The sequence below is a fragment of the Episyrphus balteatus genome, chromosome 4 (assembly GCF_945859705.1).
Source record: "Episyrphus balteatus chromosome 4, idEpiBalt1.1, whole genome shotgun sequence".
Lineage (NCBI taxonomy): Eukaryota > Metazoa > Arthropoda > Insecta > Diptera > Syrphidae > Episyrphus > Episyrphus balteatus.
The window spans coordinates 38580500-38597928 of record NC_079137.1 but is presented as its reverse complement, the minus strand read 5'-3'; the positions used below and the strand labels follow the sequence as shown (position 1 = coordinate 38597928).

The 17429-nt window shown below is 30.3% G+C and overlaps 1 protein-coding gene across 1 annotated transcript; it reads left to right on the top strand.

Annotated features, from left to right (window-relative positions):
• Nucleotides 1–762: 762 nt before the first annotated feature.
• Nucleotides 763–16721, top strand: LOC129919200 (uncharacterized). The gene is made up of 8 exons (XM_056000051.1): nt 763–842; nt 4643–5120; nt 5187–5972; nt 6034–6327; nt 8926–8968; nt 15051–15520; nt 15577–16362; nt 16428–16721. Exons 2-8 carry the CDS (start codon nt 4656–4658, stop codon nt 16719–16721), a joined length of 3138 nt encoding a protein of 1045 aa, XP_055856026.1. The 5' UTR covers nt 763–842; nt 4643–4655.
• The last annotated feature ends 708 nt before the right edge of the window (nt 16722–17429 follow it).

Sequence of the window (17429 nt, the reverse complement as noted above, 5' to 3'; positions counted from 1 at the left end):
CCGTTATTCTATGAACTTGGTCTATCGTGGAATGTTTATTTCTAAAGCCAAACTGATGATTTGGGATTAACCTTCTTTCTTCTATAATTTTGCTAAGTCTCTTCAGAAGCAGTTTTTCAAAAACTTTTGCCATAATTGGTACCTATAAGCGATATTGGTCTGTAAGACGTCACTTCTGTAGGTGGCTTACCTTGCTTGGGTATGACAATAGCTTCAGCAATTTTTCAATGGTGTGGGACATACCGTTGCTTAAGGCATGCATTTATTATATATATACCTGTCTATCTTAACTGTAAATTAATAAACCAAAGATAGCTATTACAATTTTTAAGTTGTCCCAGTCAAGATTAACTGTGACTATGTGAAGTATTTGGTTCGCTAATATGTCAAGACTAATTTGATAAGAATATCATATTAACGAACCAAATACTTCATGAAATATAATTATTTGACGATAACAAGGTACAATTCTTGATTAGATTGTCTAGTATGAATACTCTTTACAATCCTTTATTAAAATTGACAACGATTTAATGCAATTGATAACATACTTGTTAAAAACCCGAAATACCATGTAATTCATAAAATTTTAATCGTATTTACAATTTCAAAAGCTACTTTACACATTTTTTTTTTTTCTTAATCAAAAATTTGAATTCATCTATTTTAAGAGAGCCCCTAAGCTCAATGATAACAAATGATTATAAACATAATACTTACCTACTGATTAAATGAACAAATAAAAGCGTCGGCAACCTGACCGAGACTATAAAAGATGTTGAATTAACAATTTAGTAATCAGTTGCCAAACAGACGGGAACATTTATTTATTGTTAAAATAAGTACGAAATTTTGTTTAAAATATTAAGTGAATAAATACGCATTATTTTGAGTAATGTTTTTTTTTTTTGTAATTTCTTAAAATGTCATAACAGAAGAGATATTTGATTTCTATATACCTTTCTACTCTTTCCGAGGAATAATATTTTTAATTGACCAAAAGTTCCAAAATCTCGAACTAATTTTTACTAAGGTTGTTTGTGACTTAAATAAATAATATTTGAACCACGCAATATTTTGAAAAAAATAATCATTGAATAAGAGATAAAGTGGTTGTAATGTTAATCGATACGGAATTAATTTCGTCGTAATTTTACAAATCGGATTATCAACAAAAAAACATGTTCTAACTATCATAGAACAACACAGTTTGAATTAAACTTATTAAAGTCCAATTAAAGATGCCCCAAAAAATAAAGGAAAAATAAAAATAATTGCATTTAAATTTGCCTTACAAACAATGCAAATTTTAAGCACAAAGCGTACCTAACTTTTCAATTTTTTTTTTTTTGTTAGTGTAATTGTTTATGTGTTGCATTTTGTATATTTCTAAACCAACAAAATGTCATATCTTGACAGATACCTAGTAGGTACCTAAAAAGTAAAAACAAGCTGATATGCTTTACTTAACCCTTCTTTACCAAAAAAATGTGTATGCGAGCACGGTATAGAGCACGGTCTCTTAGACCCAAGCTCAAAAGCACATCCTTTTTCTTTTACTTCGAATGTTTTTATGAAGTTTGTTATAATTAGAAGAGCAATTGATAAACTTTTAGCAAGGAAGTAACACAAGTTTAATTTAGTTATTCTGCTTCATAAATAAATAAATAAAAATGCTTACTAAAATAATTGTGAAAAAGAAATGATATAGAAATTTTCTCTAATAAGCTATTAAATCATTGGATTAAAATCACAGTGAAAAAAAAGTCAGTGGCTAAAAATACAAAGATAAGGATTAAATCCAAAGATAACATTTTTTGTATATCTACCACAAATTTGTGTAATGTGATCAATTAAATTACAATCAACTTTTGATAGCCGAATACATATTATGAATTTGTGTAGTTAGATCACTTCAGATTTAGTTGCGAAGGGGAGTGTGACTGCTTGAACAATCGCACATGTTCTGTTATTCGATCGAAATTGAAATCGGTATTTCTATACGATCACTTTTTTCGTTGAATTTCAAATTAGTTTTACAATAAAACGCACGCCTGGATCCCATGTACTTACTCTTAGAGCCATTTTATTCACTATTCATCAACTATAGGAAAACTCTGAAGTTGGTAAACTAGAGAGTCAGCTCCAACTGGGGATTCGAATCGAAAGTTGAAAATTTGTTTTATTCAATATTTTTTTTCTTAGCTTCCTAGTTCCGAACTAAAAGTTACCCAACTTGCGGTTTTCAAAATATCCCTGAGATTTGTAATGTTAATAAAAAAAAACGGTCACTTTCGAATATTATTTTGAATAACGTGTCATTCCAATTGAAGTTTCATAATACATATGTTTTTACTTGCTCTATAGGGCAAATATTGGTTTCGTGTCGAAAAAAAAAAATTGAGGTTTTAATCAAAACCAACATTACGATGATGGAGAATTCCGAAAAAGTGGGTCCCGCAATTCCGTCCGTGCGTCTGTGCGTCTGTGCGTCCATCTGTACACATTTCCACAGCCTAAACGGGTGGATGGATTTTCTTCAAATTTGGTATAGATGATTTTTATGGAATTCTGAAAGTCGGTTTTTTTTGTTTTTTATATCTCGTTTAGAACGTATACCTCCCATACAAAAAATTACGATATTACGAATTTCTCGAAAACGGCTCTAACGATTTTGATTAAACTTTGTATACGTAATATTTAAAGCAGTGGCAATAAAACTGCATTTTTATTTTTCTCAAAAAAGTCAAATAACAAAAAAATTTTTTTTCATTTAACAAAATTTTGCCCTAAATGTCGGCTCTTCCCCAATATCAATTTTTTTTTTTTAATTTAGATAGAGCTTTTAAAATCTACAAGTAGACTAACATAAAAGTGCTTTGAACTGCAAGAGCAAGTACGTGCGACCCCAGTCGTGCATTTTATTTTTTAATTATAATGGTTTCGTTATGTTGTTTCGAATATGATGTATTATTAAAACCAAGTGATTTTGGACAAAACACATCACACTGAAAAAGTGGACAAAAAAGAATCCGAAACAAGAATGTTTTTATGAAAAAATATGCAATACAAAGTCTCATTAATTCCACCATTTTCACTGTTCAATAAGTTGATCCATGGCTAATTCTCAAAAAAACAACAAATATTTTTCAGTAAAACATTTTTTTTCTTTGGCATTTAAACAAACTGTTGAAACAAAAATAAAATTAAAAACGACATTTCAAAGTAAAATCTCAAGTTTGCTCGAAAACTTCTGATAATTCCGGGAGTTGAAAAAAAAATTAAAGTTGATAAACTTTAGGTCTGGAAATTGATTTGAAAGTCAAAAACTTCAACTTTCAGTGAATTAAATCAATTTCTCAAGTTGAAAATAAAAATCCTCGAGTTGTGTTCAACTTCGACTGAATAAAATCGCCCTTACTGTACTTATGTACTCTAGGAGTTCAAGTTGGTCAATTTATTAAAACATTTTATATAACAATTTGATTTTTGTATTTTGTATTTTTTTATTGAGACTTTAAAAACGAGATAGTTACATGAATACATAGGAACACATATCTGCACTTTTCTTTCTTGTATAATGATTGGAGGCTGTAATGTATGGCCTTCCTTTATAACAATTTGATAAATTTAGGTATATTAAAAAATTGCAAAAAAAATTCGTTTTTAAAAGTGTTTCGTGTTGGTCTTACACATTAAAAGGATTCGAACTACAAAAAAGTATGCAATTTGTTTTCTTTTTTTTTAATTATAATTTAGAAAAATTAAAATCGTTACAGCCATTTGAAAAAAAACTAGTTTTTTTTTGTTATAATTTTTTGAAAAAAAAAAAATTAAACATATTGGTGTACGAAGTTGTAGAAAATATTGATCAACACCAAAAATTTCAGACAGAAAAAAAAATATTGTATTTTTTCACAATTTTATTTTATTTTTTTTTTTAATCTCCCCAGAAGTTACATAGCTGAGGAGATCTATTTATTTAAGGAATGAATATTGATTTTTGTTTTTTCATGATTCAGTAACGAGTTATGAGACATGCCTTCACAAAAAATTCAGGAAAATGTGCCTCTTGTTTGGTACGAATTAAACTTACAACCCACCTTCCATCTCTTAAGAAAAACAGAAAAAAAACTTTTTAGATTTTACTGATTGGAAAAAATTAAAAGTTTTATGCGAAAACCTATATTTTCAACGCTTTACATTTTCAAAGCTTTAAAAATGCGATATCTTGAAAGCGGACTCTCTAATGGAAAAAAGTATTATGTTTTTTTTTTTTAGTATTTTAATCTATAGTTGGAGATTTTTTTTGTTTAAACATAAGTTATTATACATAGTATAAATTATATTATTTAATAAAACTACTGATTTTTCTTGAACGCAACAAACGTTTTTTGTTCAAAAATCAAAACATGCAAAAAATTGATATTTTTTAACATTTGATCTTGAATAACTAATGACGCTATCACAATTCGCTCGTGGCAAAATATTAATCTGGTATCTCAAAAAAGTGTTATTACATTTCTTTTGGGTTTACAGTTTTTCGGGATTTCGTGTTAATTCTTTTCTATTTATTTGAAGTGAATTTTACGAAAAATTTCGAAATTCTCTGAAACTATATTAAACATTTCATTTTCCGCAGATAACTCGCAACTATGGGTGTCTCAGAATGGCTTCTTGTTCTAACCGGAATCGTAACGGCCCTCTACTTTTGGGTTAAACATCATTACGGATATTGGCGCAGACAAAATGTACCCTGCATTGAAACAAATCCAATTTTTGGAAATCTCAAAGAATTGATTTGTATGACCGTTAACCCTGCAGTTCATGTAGCTAACTTGTATAATCACAAGAATGCCCAGGACCAACCAGTTGTTGGAATTCATGTCTTCCATAAGCCTGCACTTTTGTTGCGTGACTTGGATTTAATCAAAACCATCATGATCAAAGATTTCAACAAGTTTTCAAATCGCTATGGAGCATGTGATCCACATGGTGATCCTTTGGGTCATTTGAATATATTCTTTGCAAAGAACCCTCTGTGGAAGGAAATGCGCACAAAATTAACGCCAGTCTTCACAACTGGAAAGCTGAAGCAAATGTTTCCACTTATTGCAAAGGTAGGCAAGCTTATTACTTTTTTTTTTATATTTCGAAGAAACTTATAGACATTTTTTTTTTTGCAGATTGGAGTAGAATTAGACAATTATTTATGCAAAACTCCCTTGGATTCAACAAATTGCATCAAAGAAGTTAAAGAAATCAGTGCCCTATTCACAACAGACGTCATTGCTTCTGTTGCCTACGGTCTCGATGCAAATTGTTTAAAAAATCCCCAAAGTGAATTCCGACAGCAAGGAAGCAAAATATTTAAATGGGATACATTCAAAACCATTCAATTCAATGGTATATTCTTTTTGCCAGAATTTGTGAGCTTTTTTGGTTGGAAAACTTTTACCACGGAAGCAGCTTCATTTATTCGAAACACCATTTCATATGTAATGGATGAAAGGCAAAAGAGTGGTGCAGTCCGAAATGATTTAATAGATACTCTTGTGGCATTGAAAAAAGAAGCTGCAATTGCTGGAGAAAAACTAACTGATGAAGTTCTTATTGCACAAGCAGCTGTATTTTTCACTGCTGGTTTTGAGACAACTTCCTCTACCATCTCATTTGGATTGTATGAGTTGTCAAAGAAACAGGAAGTTCAAACACGTCTGAGAGAAGAAATCAAAGAATTCTTGGAGAAAAATGGCGGGAATATTACTTACGATGCTCTTCAGGAGATGGAATACTTGAATATGGTTACTTTAGAAATATTGAGATTGTATCCATCGTTGCCATTTTTGGATCGAGAATGTACATTGTCAAAGGATGAAACAGAATATTCTTTGAAGCCATATTCGGATATAAGTGTTCCACATGGAATGCCAATTTATATTTCAACCTATGCCATTCACAAGGATCCACAGGTATTTATTTTTAAAATATAAATTACATAGATATTGTATTAATTACAACCCATTTTTTTAGTACTTCGCAAATCCTGAAGAATTTGATCCGGAAAGATTTTCAGCTGAAAATAGACCAAATTTGACACCTAACTCATATATGCCTTTTGGAGCTGGACCACATAGTTGTATTGGAGAACGTTTGGGAATTATTAAGGCTAAAATTGGATTGATTAACTTTTTGAGAAATCATTACGTTTTGACATGCGAGAAAACAGAACACAAATTAACATTTGATCCGAAAGCTGTACTACTTTCAGCTAAAGGAGGACTGTATTGTAAACTCGTCAGAGATCCACTTTTTGTTGAACAAAAATAAAATTATTAGTTTTAAGATACATATAATAGGAATAAGATTTGTAAATAAAAAAAAAAACCTTTGTAATTAGAGAAGATTGTTATTACTTTAAGATATTTTTGTTAGCGTAGGTACAATTGAAGATAAGAATATATTCTTGCTGCATACTTTTTAGAGCGTGGTTTTGGAAATATCGGTTTCAAATTCTGGAACTTATTTTTTATATAAATTATTTTGGGGTTATAATTTTGTATTTTTATAGTCTGTGTAAATTAAAAAAAAAACCCTTTTTCATCTGTAGAACACGCTTAATTAATGTCTTACACATGACTTAAATTAGCGGACAAGCAAGACGCTTCCAACGAAACCTCTTTAAGGGGTTATACCTAGTTGTAATAACTTTTTTTATGGCTAAAACTTATAAGCCCAACACCAAAAAAATAACTGTTTTTTATAAACAAAAGTTTCTTCGGTATGTGAAGAAACATTTTTGGGGATTTTGAAGACAGTGACACAAAGAACATTTCTTCTTGGAGATTTTGTCCATTGACCTCAACTCCACAAAAATTTTGTGCAGGTTTTATCCGAATGAGATTTTATTTTTTGAAGTTAGAGCATGTGTCCAGCCTTTTATGTCTGGCAAGGTTTAAGTTTAAGTACTTTTCAACTTATCTTTAAGGTGCAAAGTAAAAGCTATTTTGTCTTGAAGTGAAAGTTTATCCAAGATACCCATTTACCCATACTGTTTCAATATCTCTTAGGAATTCGGTATAACAAATAATTTTTTTATCTCCTATCGCCTTGAACAATATTTTTGTCATTAGATAGTGTTGGTCTGAACTGAACCTTCCTTAAGAGGCCTCCGGACAAAATTTTGAGAAAAACGAGAAATTCGGAAATTTTCTGCACAGTTTGTGAGGTCCACAGAACACTTATTGCAAAAAACTAATTTGCTAATGAAAGATTGACTTTTAATCTAAAACATGGTCTAGCCACATTTTTGTATGAGCTTGGTAGTGTAATTGTGTGTAATGGCAGTAAGGATGCTGAATGTTTGCCCTGACGACCGGTATTCTCTGTTCCCATTCAGCAACGCAGACCCCAAAGCTTTCCCATAGTTCTTCCACCAGAGGACCCTGTGAAAATGGTACACTGTGACGTATGCGTAATTTTTTTTTTTATTTTTTCATTAATGTTATACAAATGTTTATAACAAAAATTTGCAAACCCAATCAATTAATCAAGCCAATTGACATTAGAAATCTTGTCTATTTGAATTAAACAAAAAATATTTGTTTAAAATTCAAAGCTAAAATAGCGAAAGTATGTCTATTTTTATATTATAGACGGAGAGCCCACATCAAATTTTGGGAGTGGAGGTAACTGAAATAAATTAAGATAAAACCATTTTAAAGGAACCATAATATTAAACAAATATTTAAACAGAAAAATCTTTATACAAAATGCAGCAAAAAGATTTTTTTGAGTTCTATAAATCTATAAATGTTAAAAATAATTTCTTAGAGTTAATAATAATACAATATTTTAAAACGTTAAGAGCCAATTTTTCACTTACTAGTCAGATAAACCCTAGTTAAGGGCTTATTCTTACGAATATATGTTTTTTTTATATTGCCATTATTCTTGTGATAGTCTAACTGAAGATTGAAAAATCAGGGCTAAATAAACTTTATTTAGAATACTTCCTTAATTGGACAACTCGTGCTTTATTATCGATCGAAAACTATATAAAAACTGCCAGACTTTTATATTTGTTATCAGGAAGTTATAAAACTGCGTACTCACATTTCGATCCCCAAAAGTGCTTAGACCAATATAAACAAGCCTATTGCGAAGATGTAGCGTAATCTTTATGATTTTATTAACTTTGATACATATACATAATTAACATTATTCTATTGCTCTAAACGCCAAGTATTTGTTTCGTGAAAAAAAAATCGAGATTTTAATCAACACCTACATTTCGATTATGAGGAAATCCATAAAAGTTGTTTTTGTTATGTCGTCTATCGGTCTGTGCATTTGACTATCAGTGCGTCCGCATCTATATCTATCACCTTAATTGGTAGACGGATTTTCTCCAAATTTAGTACAGATGACTTTTATGGAATTCTGGTAATATTTCAATTTTTAAAGAAAACGCTATAAATTATGTAAGTAAAACATTGAAATAGTTACATTTTTGAATAATAATACATTTTTAACGGTTCTTTAGAGGCTATAAAATATGTTAGGTAAAAACCGTATTAACTCCAAAACGAAGCGAAAACGAGAAAATTCCCTTATAAATTTTCCGACTTGGAATATTTTCAAAAAATAAATGTTTTGTAAGTTAACTAATACATATTAAGTACTTTGAACTAACAACAAGCGCAAGAACGTACAACCTAATTTGTTGTTTTTTCGCGGATGCATGATTTGTCTTCTTAAGACTATACTTATCACTAGTCAATAAATATTCGAAATAAAAAAAAAAAACTGCAAATAAAAAAAATAAATAAAACTTGATAATTAGATTTGAATTTGTTTTTAGAGATTTGTATGGTAAATATGTACCAACATAAAAGAAACATACAAATGTTTTATGATTTTCAGTTTCAAGAATATCTGGTTTGTGAGCAGTTGGTATTAAGTCAAAGTAAGAATTCAGAATAATCCTTAAAAAAAATTAAGGACAAAAATGTTATATTTGTTACAACATAAAGTTCTTAAATTTTAAGCAAAATAATACTCTAACATTTGATATCAGTGTCGTGAATTCGTGATAGATGTGCACTTTAAACCAGGAAATAATGCGGATATTATCTATCTCAAGCTAGCAAGCTTACAAATATCGTCCGTTGTGTCGTTTAGTATCTGATGACATTAAAGGCACTCCTAACCAACGATTAAACCTTTACGGAAATGTATATTAGTAAAATAAAGTACAAGAACAAATTAAAGAATATAATATTTCTAGATGTAACCTGAAATTTATAATCCCCCGCGTGGACAAAACTTTTCATTTTTATAGGACGGAAATGTTTTGTGAATATTATGTGCATGAATATGCAAAAAATTAAACCGATTTAAAGCTCTTTGTTGCTAACTCTAATTTCTAAACAAAATAAAAGATACCAAGAAAACTTTCCAATAACTTTTATCAGACTTTAACGAAATAAAACCATCATTTCCTTTCATAAAACTAAAAATTAAAATATAATGGTCAAAGTTAAAACTTTCTATAAAAAAAATATAATTGAGTGCATCACTGTTACGTATGCGTAAATTTTTTTTTTGTATTCTAATACAAACATTTTAATAGTTTAATGTGTATTCAAAGCAATTGATATTTAAGATCATCGCATATTTGAATTTAAAAAAAAAAAAATTTAATACGAAATTTTAAGTGTAAAATCTTAAGATAGTTAAAAGCAAAGTACCTACATTGTGTTTAGTTTATAGAAACAAACATTTTCCCTAAATTGAATGAATATTACCTTTGATTTCCAAAATAATCATATTCTAATCACATAATTTTTGCGGATACATGATTTGTGTTCATAAGGTCATTCGTCACTTCGACAATTAACACTTCAAATAAAAAAATACCGAATAAGAATAAATTATAAGTTAATATTTAAAGTACAAAAGTAACATCCACTTATTTTTAGTTTTTAGTTTCAAGAAAATTTGGTTAGTGAGCAGTTGGTATTAAGTTAAAGTAAGAATTCAAAACAAATTTTAACCAAAAAAATGTTATTTAAGTTTCTCGTATCAGGCAATAATGCAGAGTGTATCTCTTCTTAATTTGAAAGACCTTCAAGACCGGTTAGTGCTTTAATGTTTAATCTTAAATTTTTGAAGTTATACTTCTTATGGGAGGGTGGGTATGAAAATTTACTTTTTGACAAGAATGTCAAAGGGATTATGACGCGATCATCCTGGGTAGCAGGGCTGTCGTTTCACCTTTAGAGTAGGCAGTACTTTAGTATTTAAAAATGCAGTACGCCGCAGTACGGCAAACATAAAACACACAACACGTTGCAAGTTACATATTTCATGTGGCAAGTTGTATGTGGCAAGTTGCGTGTGGCAAGTTGCATGTGGCAAGTTGCGTGTGGCAAGTTGCATGTGGTAATTTCAATGTGGCAAGTTGCCAGGGTTGCAAAAAGCTCACATTTCAGCTCAGCTCACAGCTCAGCTCAAATTTGAGCTAGGTACCATAGCTTAGCTCATTTGAGCTGAGCTGAAAGTGAGCTGAGCTGAAAGTGAGCGCCCCAACTTCCAACGCCTATATCTCGGAATTTTGAAAAAAAATGAAAAATAATTTTTTGATGCCAAAAGGTAGCGGGGACTCTAACCTACATTTGGGTACAATTCTCATTCCTGTAGGTCCACGCGTTCTCAAACCGGGAGAACTTAAAAGTAAAAAAAAAAAATAGGCATGATTCTGAAAAAATAGGCATGATGTGGCGGTTTAACATGGAAGGCGATTTTTTTAAAAATCTGACAATGTGCAAAGCGTAGGCCCATGACACAAGCTATCATTTGGCATCAATCCCAAAAATTGCTCTCAAGCGGTTTAGCTACAAGGAGCGTTCAAAGATACGGGGATTTTTCGAAAAAAAATTTTACCCCAACTTTCAAACGCGATTTTCTCGGAATTTTGAAAAAAATCGAAAAACCGGATTATACCACTATCGGCTAGCTGAGAATATAAGCTTTCATATGGCACCACTCCCCTGTCTCTAGATCAAAGCGTTCCAACTCTATATCTCGGAATTTTGAAGAAAATGAAAAAAAAAAATGTTTGATAACAAAAGGTAGCGGGGACTCTAACCTACATTTGGGTACAACTCCCATCCCTGTAGGTCCACGCGTTCTCAAACCGAGAAAACTTAAAAGTAAAAAAAAATAGGCACGATTCTGAGAAAATAGGCATGATGTGGCGGTTTAACATGGAAGGCGATTTTTTAAAAATCTGACAATGTGCAAAGCGTAGGCCCATGACACAAGCTATCATTTGGCATCAATCCCAAAAATTGCTCTCAAGCGGTTTAGCTACCAGGAGCGTTCAAAGATTCGGGGATTTTTCAAAAAAAAATTTTACCCCAACTTTCAAACGCGATTTTCTCGGAATTTTGAAAAAAGTCGAAAAACCGGATTGTACCGGAATTTTTTTTTATGATAAAAAATGATAAAAAAAGAAATATTTTACTAAAAAATAGAAATATATTTACTATTAAAAAAACCAAGAGAAAAGATCACGAAAAATTATCTGTTTTATTTATAATAATATCCATGTGTTAAAATAATTCCATTAATAACTAGAACCAAACATCTTAAGCTATGGTGTTTTATTAAAGTTTAAAATATCTTCATATTTCATTATACTTTCCAAATAAAAATCAATGTATCCTCTCACCCATCACAGCTCAGCTCAGCTCACTTTACCTTAGCTCACCCGACAGCTCAGCTCAGATCACCGACAGCTCAGTTCACAAAACAGCTCAGCTCAACCATCAGCTCAGCTCACTTTCAGCTCAGCTCAAATGAGCTGAGCTATGGTACATAGCTCAAAAGTGAACTAGCTCAAAATTTTAGCTGAGCTGTGAGCTGAGCTCAGCTCACTTTTGAGCTTTGTAGCAACCCTACAAGTCCCATATTGCTACTACTAGTGCTGAAGCACACACAATAATTCTCATAAAATTACCATATCGCACATTTTATGCGCAATTCATTTACTTTCGTTAAGCATATACCGTACGTTCTGAACCGCTCAACATGAGTAAATTTCACAGAATAAATTGAAAACTACATGGACGCAAGGAGGATGAAAGAATTAATTTGATTTGAATTTAATCATTTGATAAAAATGTAAAAAAACGAAGTGTGAATATTAATAGAAATTAAAAATATCAAATGAAATTCATTTACATAACTGAATGAGAAGTATAACTTCAGTCGCGTGTACATGTGTACACACACTCTTTTTTTACTTGCGATATAGGTACTATAGGGCAAGTTTAGGATTCGTAAAAAAAATCGAACTCGAGATAACAATTTTACATGACATTACGATGATGGAGAATGCCAAAAAAGTGGGTCCGGCAATTCTGTCTGTCTGTCTGTCTGTCTGTCTGTCTGTCTGTCTGTCTGTCTGTGTGTCTGTCTCTATCTGGAGCTGCAGCCTAAACGAGTGAAGTGATTTTCTTCAAACTTGGTAGTTAGCAGTTTTTGGTGATTCCCTAGAGGGGAAATTGAAATTTTTTTTTATGACCAAAACTAACGGTACCTGCCATATAACGGAAATAGAAAAGTTAATTTTTTTCAAAAACGGCTCTAACGATTTTGATTAAAATTTTTGTGTGTAGTACTACACATAAGAGCCAACTTTTTAAATAAAAAAAATATTTTTTGTACCGTTATTAACGGTACCTGTCATAGAACGGGTTTTTTCATTTCTGAATATCTCGTACAACATTAACCCGATTTAAATGAAAATTTTTATACAAACGTGTGTAAGTAAAGATAATATTAAAAATTTAGAAAATTTTCAAAAAACGCATTTTTGGATTTTTAAAAAATATTTCAAAATTTTTTTTTGAAAAATCAATTTTTTTAAAACGGATCAATGAAAAATTTTGAAATTTAGTTTTTATGTGTAAATTAATTATTTCTTCAAAATGGCATACCAACTTTTTTTTTGAAAAATTTTTAAAAATTTTTATACATAAAAAATTATTTTTTTAAAAAACGGCTCCTACAATTTTCGAAAATTTTTTTCTAAAAATACCTTTTTATACAAGAAATAAAATGGCATATTTGTTTTTTGTTTTAAGATAATTTAAAACGGAGTTTAATTAATTATAAAAACAGATTTAATTTTTTTATACTACTTATAAAATTTCTTCAAAATATCAAATTTTAAATTTCTTGAATAAAAAGCTTTAACATTATAGTTACTTTAAGCATAAGAGCAAGTACGTCCGACCCCAGTCGTGCAATTTATTTGAGTAAACAAAGAAAATTTGAATTCCATCTGAGCGCGAAAGTGAAATGTAGGTACTTAGATATTTTTCGGATTTTTTATTTTGCTGTTAAAATTCATTTTAATTTTCCATTACCATCTCCTCATGCCGATCAATCACAAGGATTTCTTACTTATCCTTACAACACAATTGTAAAAAAAAAAACCTTCTATTTGGAAATATTAAAATGTTTACTCAAAACACAGTGCTTAATTCTTTCAAACTTAACTTTAATTTTAAGATGTTCTATAAGGCAAGTATCAGAACCAATGAATACATTGTGTATGGACATGTATTTATTTTTTTTAAATTAAAATTCAGATTTTTTTTTTTGAAAAAAAAAAAACTATTTTTAAAATTTTTTTAGTTTATTAAATAAAATGATGTTATTTAAGGAAAAAACTATATAGGAGTGAGGAACAATTTTCCATCTTTTAAGCGGTTTAAATAATTTTCTCACAAATTGACTTAAGCCAAAAAAAAATATTTGAACTGAACGGCAACACCTCAAATGATAAAATCTTTGCTGCCAGGTACAAAGTGGTTAAGTCAAAAAAATCGATTTTCGGATTTTTATTGAACTTTAGTCAGTTTTTGTTTCTCTTTCGTTTAGTCCTATCGCCATAGCTCTAGCGTATCTCCTTCCGTTGGAAATGTCTCGGTACAAAGGGTTTAAGTCAAAAATTTTTAAAATTGTGTGGTAATAAGGGCGTAAGTTGACTTAACTCCTTTGTTATTGCATTAATTTTTTAAGATTTTAATAAAAAAAAAATTGATCCAAAGGCGTTAAGTCAAGAGGGAGACAGATAACGAAAAGCCATTTTTCTACAGTATTATATTATTTCAAAAAGAATTCTCACATTTGGTAAGTAATCACATTGATATATCCAACTTTATAAAATAAACTTTGTTATCAATGTAAACATAGATTTTTCTTGACTTAACACCTTTGGACCAAGTTTATTTTTGAAAACTAAATGCCTCTAAAGTGTTAAGTTAAGACAATTTTTTTAAGAACGGTCATTTTCTGGTCAACAGCATATGGATATTAAATATGATCTTATGGATGATAGTTCTGCATCATTCTGATTTACAAACAAAAATTGAAACTTCAATTTCATTTTCCTCAAAATATTTGTACATTTTTAAAAATTTCATCTGTTAAATTGAAATCAAATAAATTGAATAGAGTGGTTTTGAAAAAAGGGTAATAAAAAAAATTGTGAAGTTGGCTTCCCAAATGCAATTTATTTTCCAACCTACCTCGTTCGATTGTCCAATGCTAGCCCAACTTTTTTTTCGCTAGCCCACCCTTAGTTCTTAAGTTATAACGCATTTATTTTTTTTTTTTAACCTCAAAAAGCACCAAAAATAATTTTTGTTTGTTCAGTGTAAAAATTGATGATAGCCTAGGATAGCCCAACATTTTTTTTTTTTTTTGTTAGTCCAACCTTAGCTCAAAATTATGACAAACATTTTTTTCAAATTAACAACCTCTTCAATATCAAAATTTAATTTTTTTTTTCAGTGTAAAAATTGTCCTTCTTACACTTTTTCTCAATTAACTATGGTAATTCCAACAAATTCCATAACATTTAATTAATTGAGAAAAAGTGTGAACAGGACCATTTTTACACTAAAAAAAAAAAAAAACAAATTTTGATTTATTTACATAATAATGTATAATTGTATTTTATCAATTTTTAGCTGCAAAGATGATACCAACAGTAGGTCTTCTGGTCATTATAGGCCTTCTCACAATACTTTATATTTGGATGAAATACCAATTTTCATACTGGAAGAGACAAAATGTGGCCTATGTTGAACCACTTCCATTGATTGGAAATCTCAAAGGAATGTTATCAATGACTAGTAGTCCTGCAGAGCAATTGGCTGATTTATATAACCATGAAAACGTAAAAGATCAACCTGCTTTTGGTGCTTATATGTTCAATAAACCAGCTCTTATTGTCCGAGATCCCGAATTAGCTAAAACTATTCTCATCAAAGAATACAATAGATTCGCAGATCGTCATGCTTCGGTAGATCATAATGATACTTTAGCATATAATAATCTTTTCTTTATAAAAAGTCCCTACTGGAAGGAAATGCGAACTAAAGTATCTCCAGTATTTACAACAGGAAAATTGAAACAAATGTTTCCATTGATTGAAGAGGTTAGTTTCCAATCCAAAATTTGTATTTCCTTTAATCTCATTAATGTATCTTTCAGGTAGGATATGAGTTGCATAACTATGTTTCAAGATTGACCAAAGATACAAAAAGTTCCATTCAAGAACTAAAAGATATCAGCGCCCTCTATTCAACTGATGTTATTGCATCTGTAGCATTTGGACTGAATGCAAATAGTTTGAAAGATCCAAACAGTGAATTCCGGCGAAATGGGAAACCAATCTTCACATGGACACCGTACAAAGCTATTCAGTTTATTTTTATTTTCTTCGTGCCAGCCCTCGTAAAGTTGCTTCGCATTAGGGTTTTCTCCGAGGAAGGAAGCAAATTTCTTCGAAATTCTATCAACTTTGTAATGACTGATCGTAAAAAAAGCGGAATACCAAGAAATGATTTAATTGATATTCTAGTGGAGATGAAGAAAACTGCTGAAACTGAAGGAGAATGTGTGGACACTGATAAGTTTGTGGCCCAAGCTGCAATTTTCTTTACTGCAGGCTTCGAAACATCATCTTCGGTGATTTCTTTTGGATTGCATGAGCTATCAAGGAAGCCCGAAGTGCAGAAACGTTTGCGAGAAGAAATCAAAGAGTCGTTGATTAAAACAGGTGGCAAAATCACCTATGAATCTCTAAATGAAATGGAATATTTGAGTATGGTGGTTCAAGAGGTCTTGAGAATGTATCCACCACAACCTTTTCTAGATCGAAAATGTACTTTGGATGAAAACGAAAAGGAATTCTCTTTAAAGCCGCATATTGATTTCAATATTCCAAATGGAATGGGTGTATTCTTTCCAATTTTTGCAATGCAAAGAGATCCAAAGGTATGCAAACGAATGAGATTGTTATTGATTTTGTTGTAAGTAATTTTAAAATAATTTTCTTTCAGTACTTTCCAAATCCAGACGAATTTGATCCCGAAAGATTTTCCGCTGAAAATAAACCAAATATACCAACGTTTTCATTTTTGTCATTTGGTGTTGGGCCACGTGCTTGTATTGGAGAACGTTTAGGATTGTTTCAATCGAAGATGGGAATTGTAAACTTTTTGAGGGGTCACTATGTGGAGCCTTGTGACAAATCGCATACGAAAATGAAATTAGATCCTAAAGGAATGCTTTTAAGTGCAAATGGAGGAGTTTATGTTAACTTGGTTAGAGATCCATTGTTGGATAATAATTAAATTAATCGAAACGAAAATGTATAAAGTTAAATTATAGATTTCGAAAGTCTTGTTTTAATTATTTTTAATATAAATCTAATAATACAGCCATTACAAGCATGGAAAATCGAAAAAAAAGTAATAAAGATGCTGAAAGCTGCCCAAAATAATTAACAGAAATAAAGAAATAGCACATATTTTTTTACGATTAAATTTGTATTCTGCATTCAAAAGTTGTAGTAATAAAGTGCATTTTAAATTATTGTTATTAATTAGCAAGTGTTTTCGAAAAAAAATTTGCAGAAAAGTTTATTAAACTGCGAAAAAAAGAGAATTATTTTCGTCAAGGAAAAAAAATTTTCTCAACTACCAAAGAGGTACCAAGAAACATTGAAAAATCGTGATCAACTTACAAAGTAGATAGGTAGGTAAGGTACTTAATTATACTGATTTAATTGGAAATTGTAAGCATCTTTACTTAGAAATGATTTTTTTTTACGATTTTTTTTTTACGATCGGGAATAAATTAAAAAAAAAAAATAAAATGCACGACTGGGTCGCACGAACTTGCTCTTAGAGTTAAAGTTGCTTAAATTTTTGAGACTTTTTATAAGATAGACCTTGTTTTAAAACTTACATTTGAATTTTTTAAACAAAATCGTTGGAGCCGTTTTTGAGCAATTTCAACTTTACTAAAATCGGTATATGACAAGTACCGCTATTGTTGGT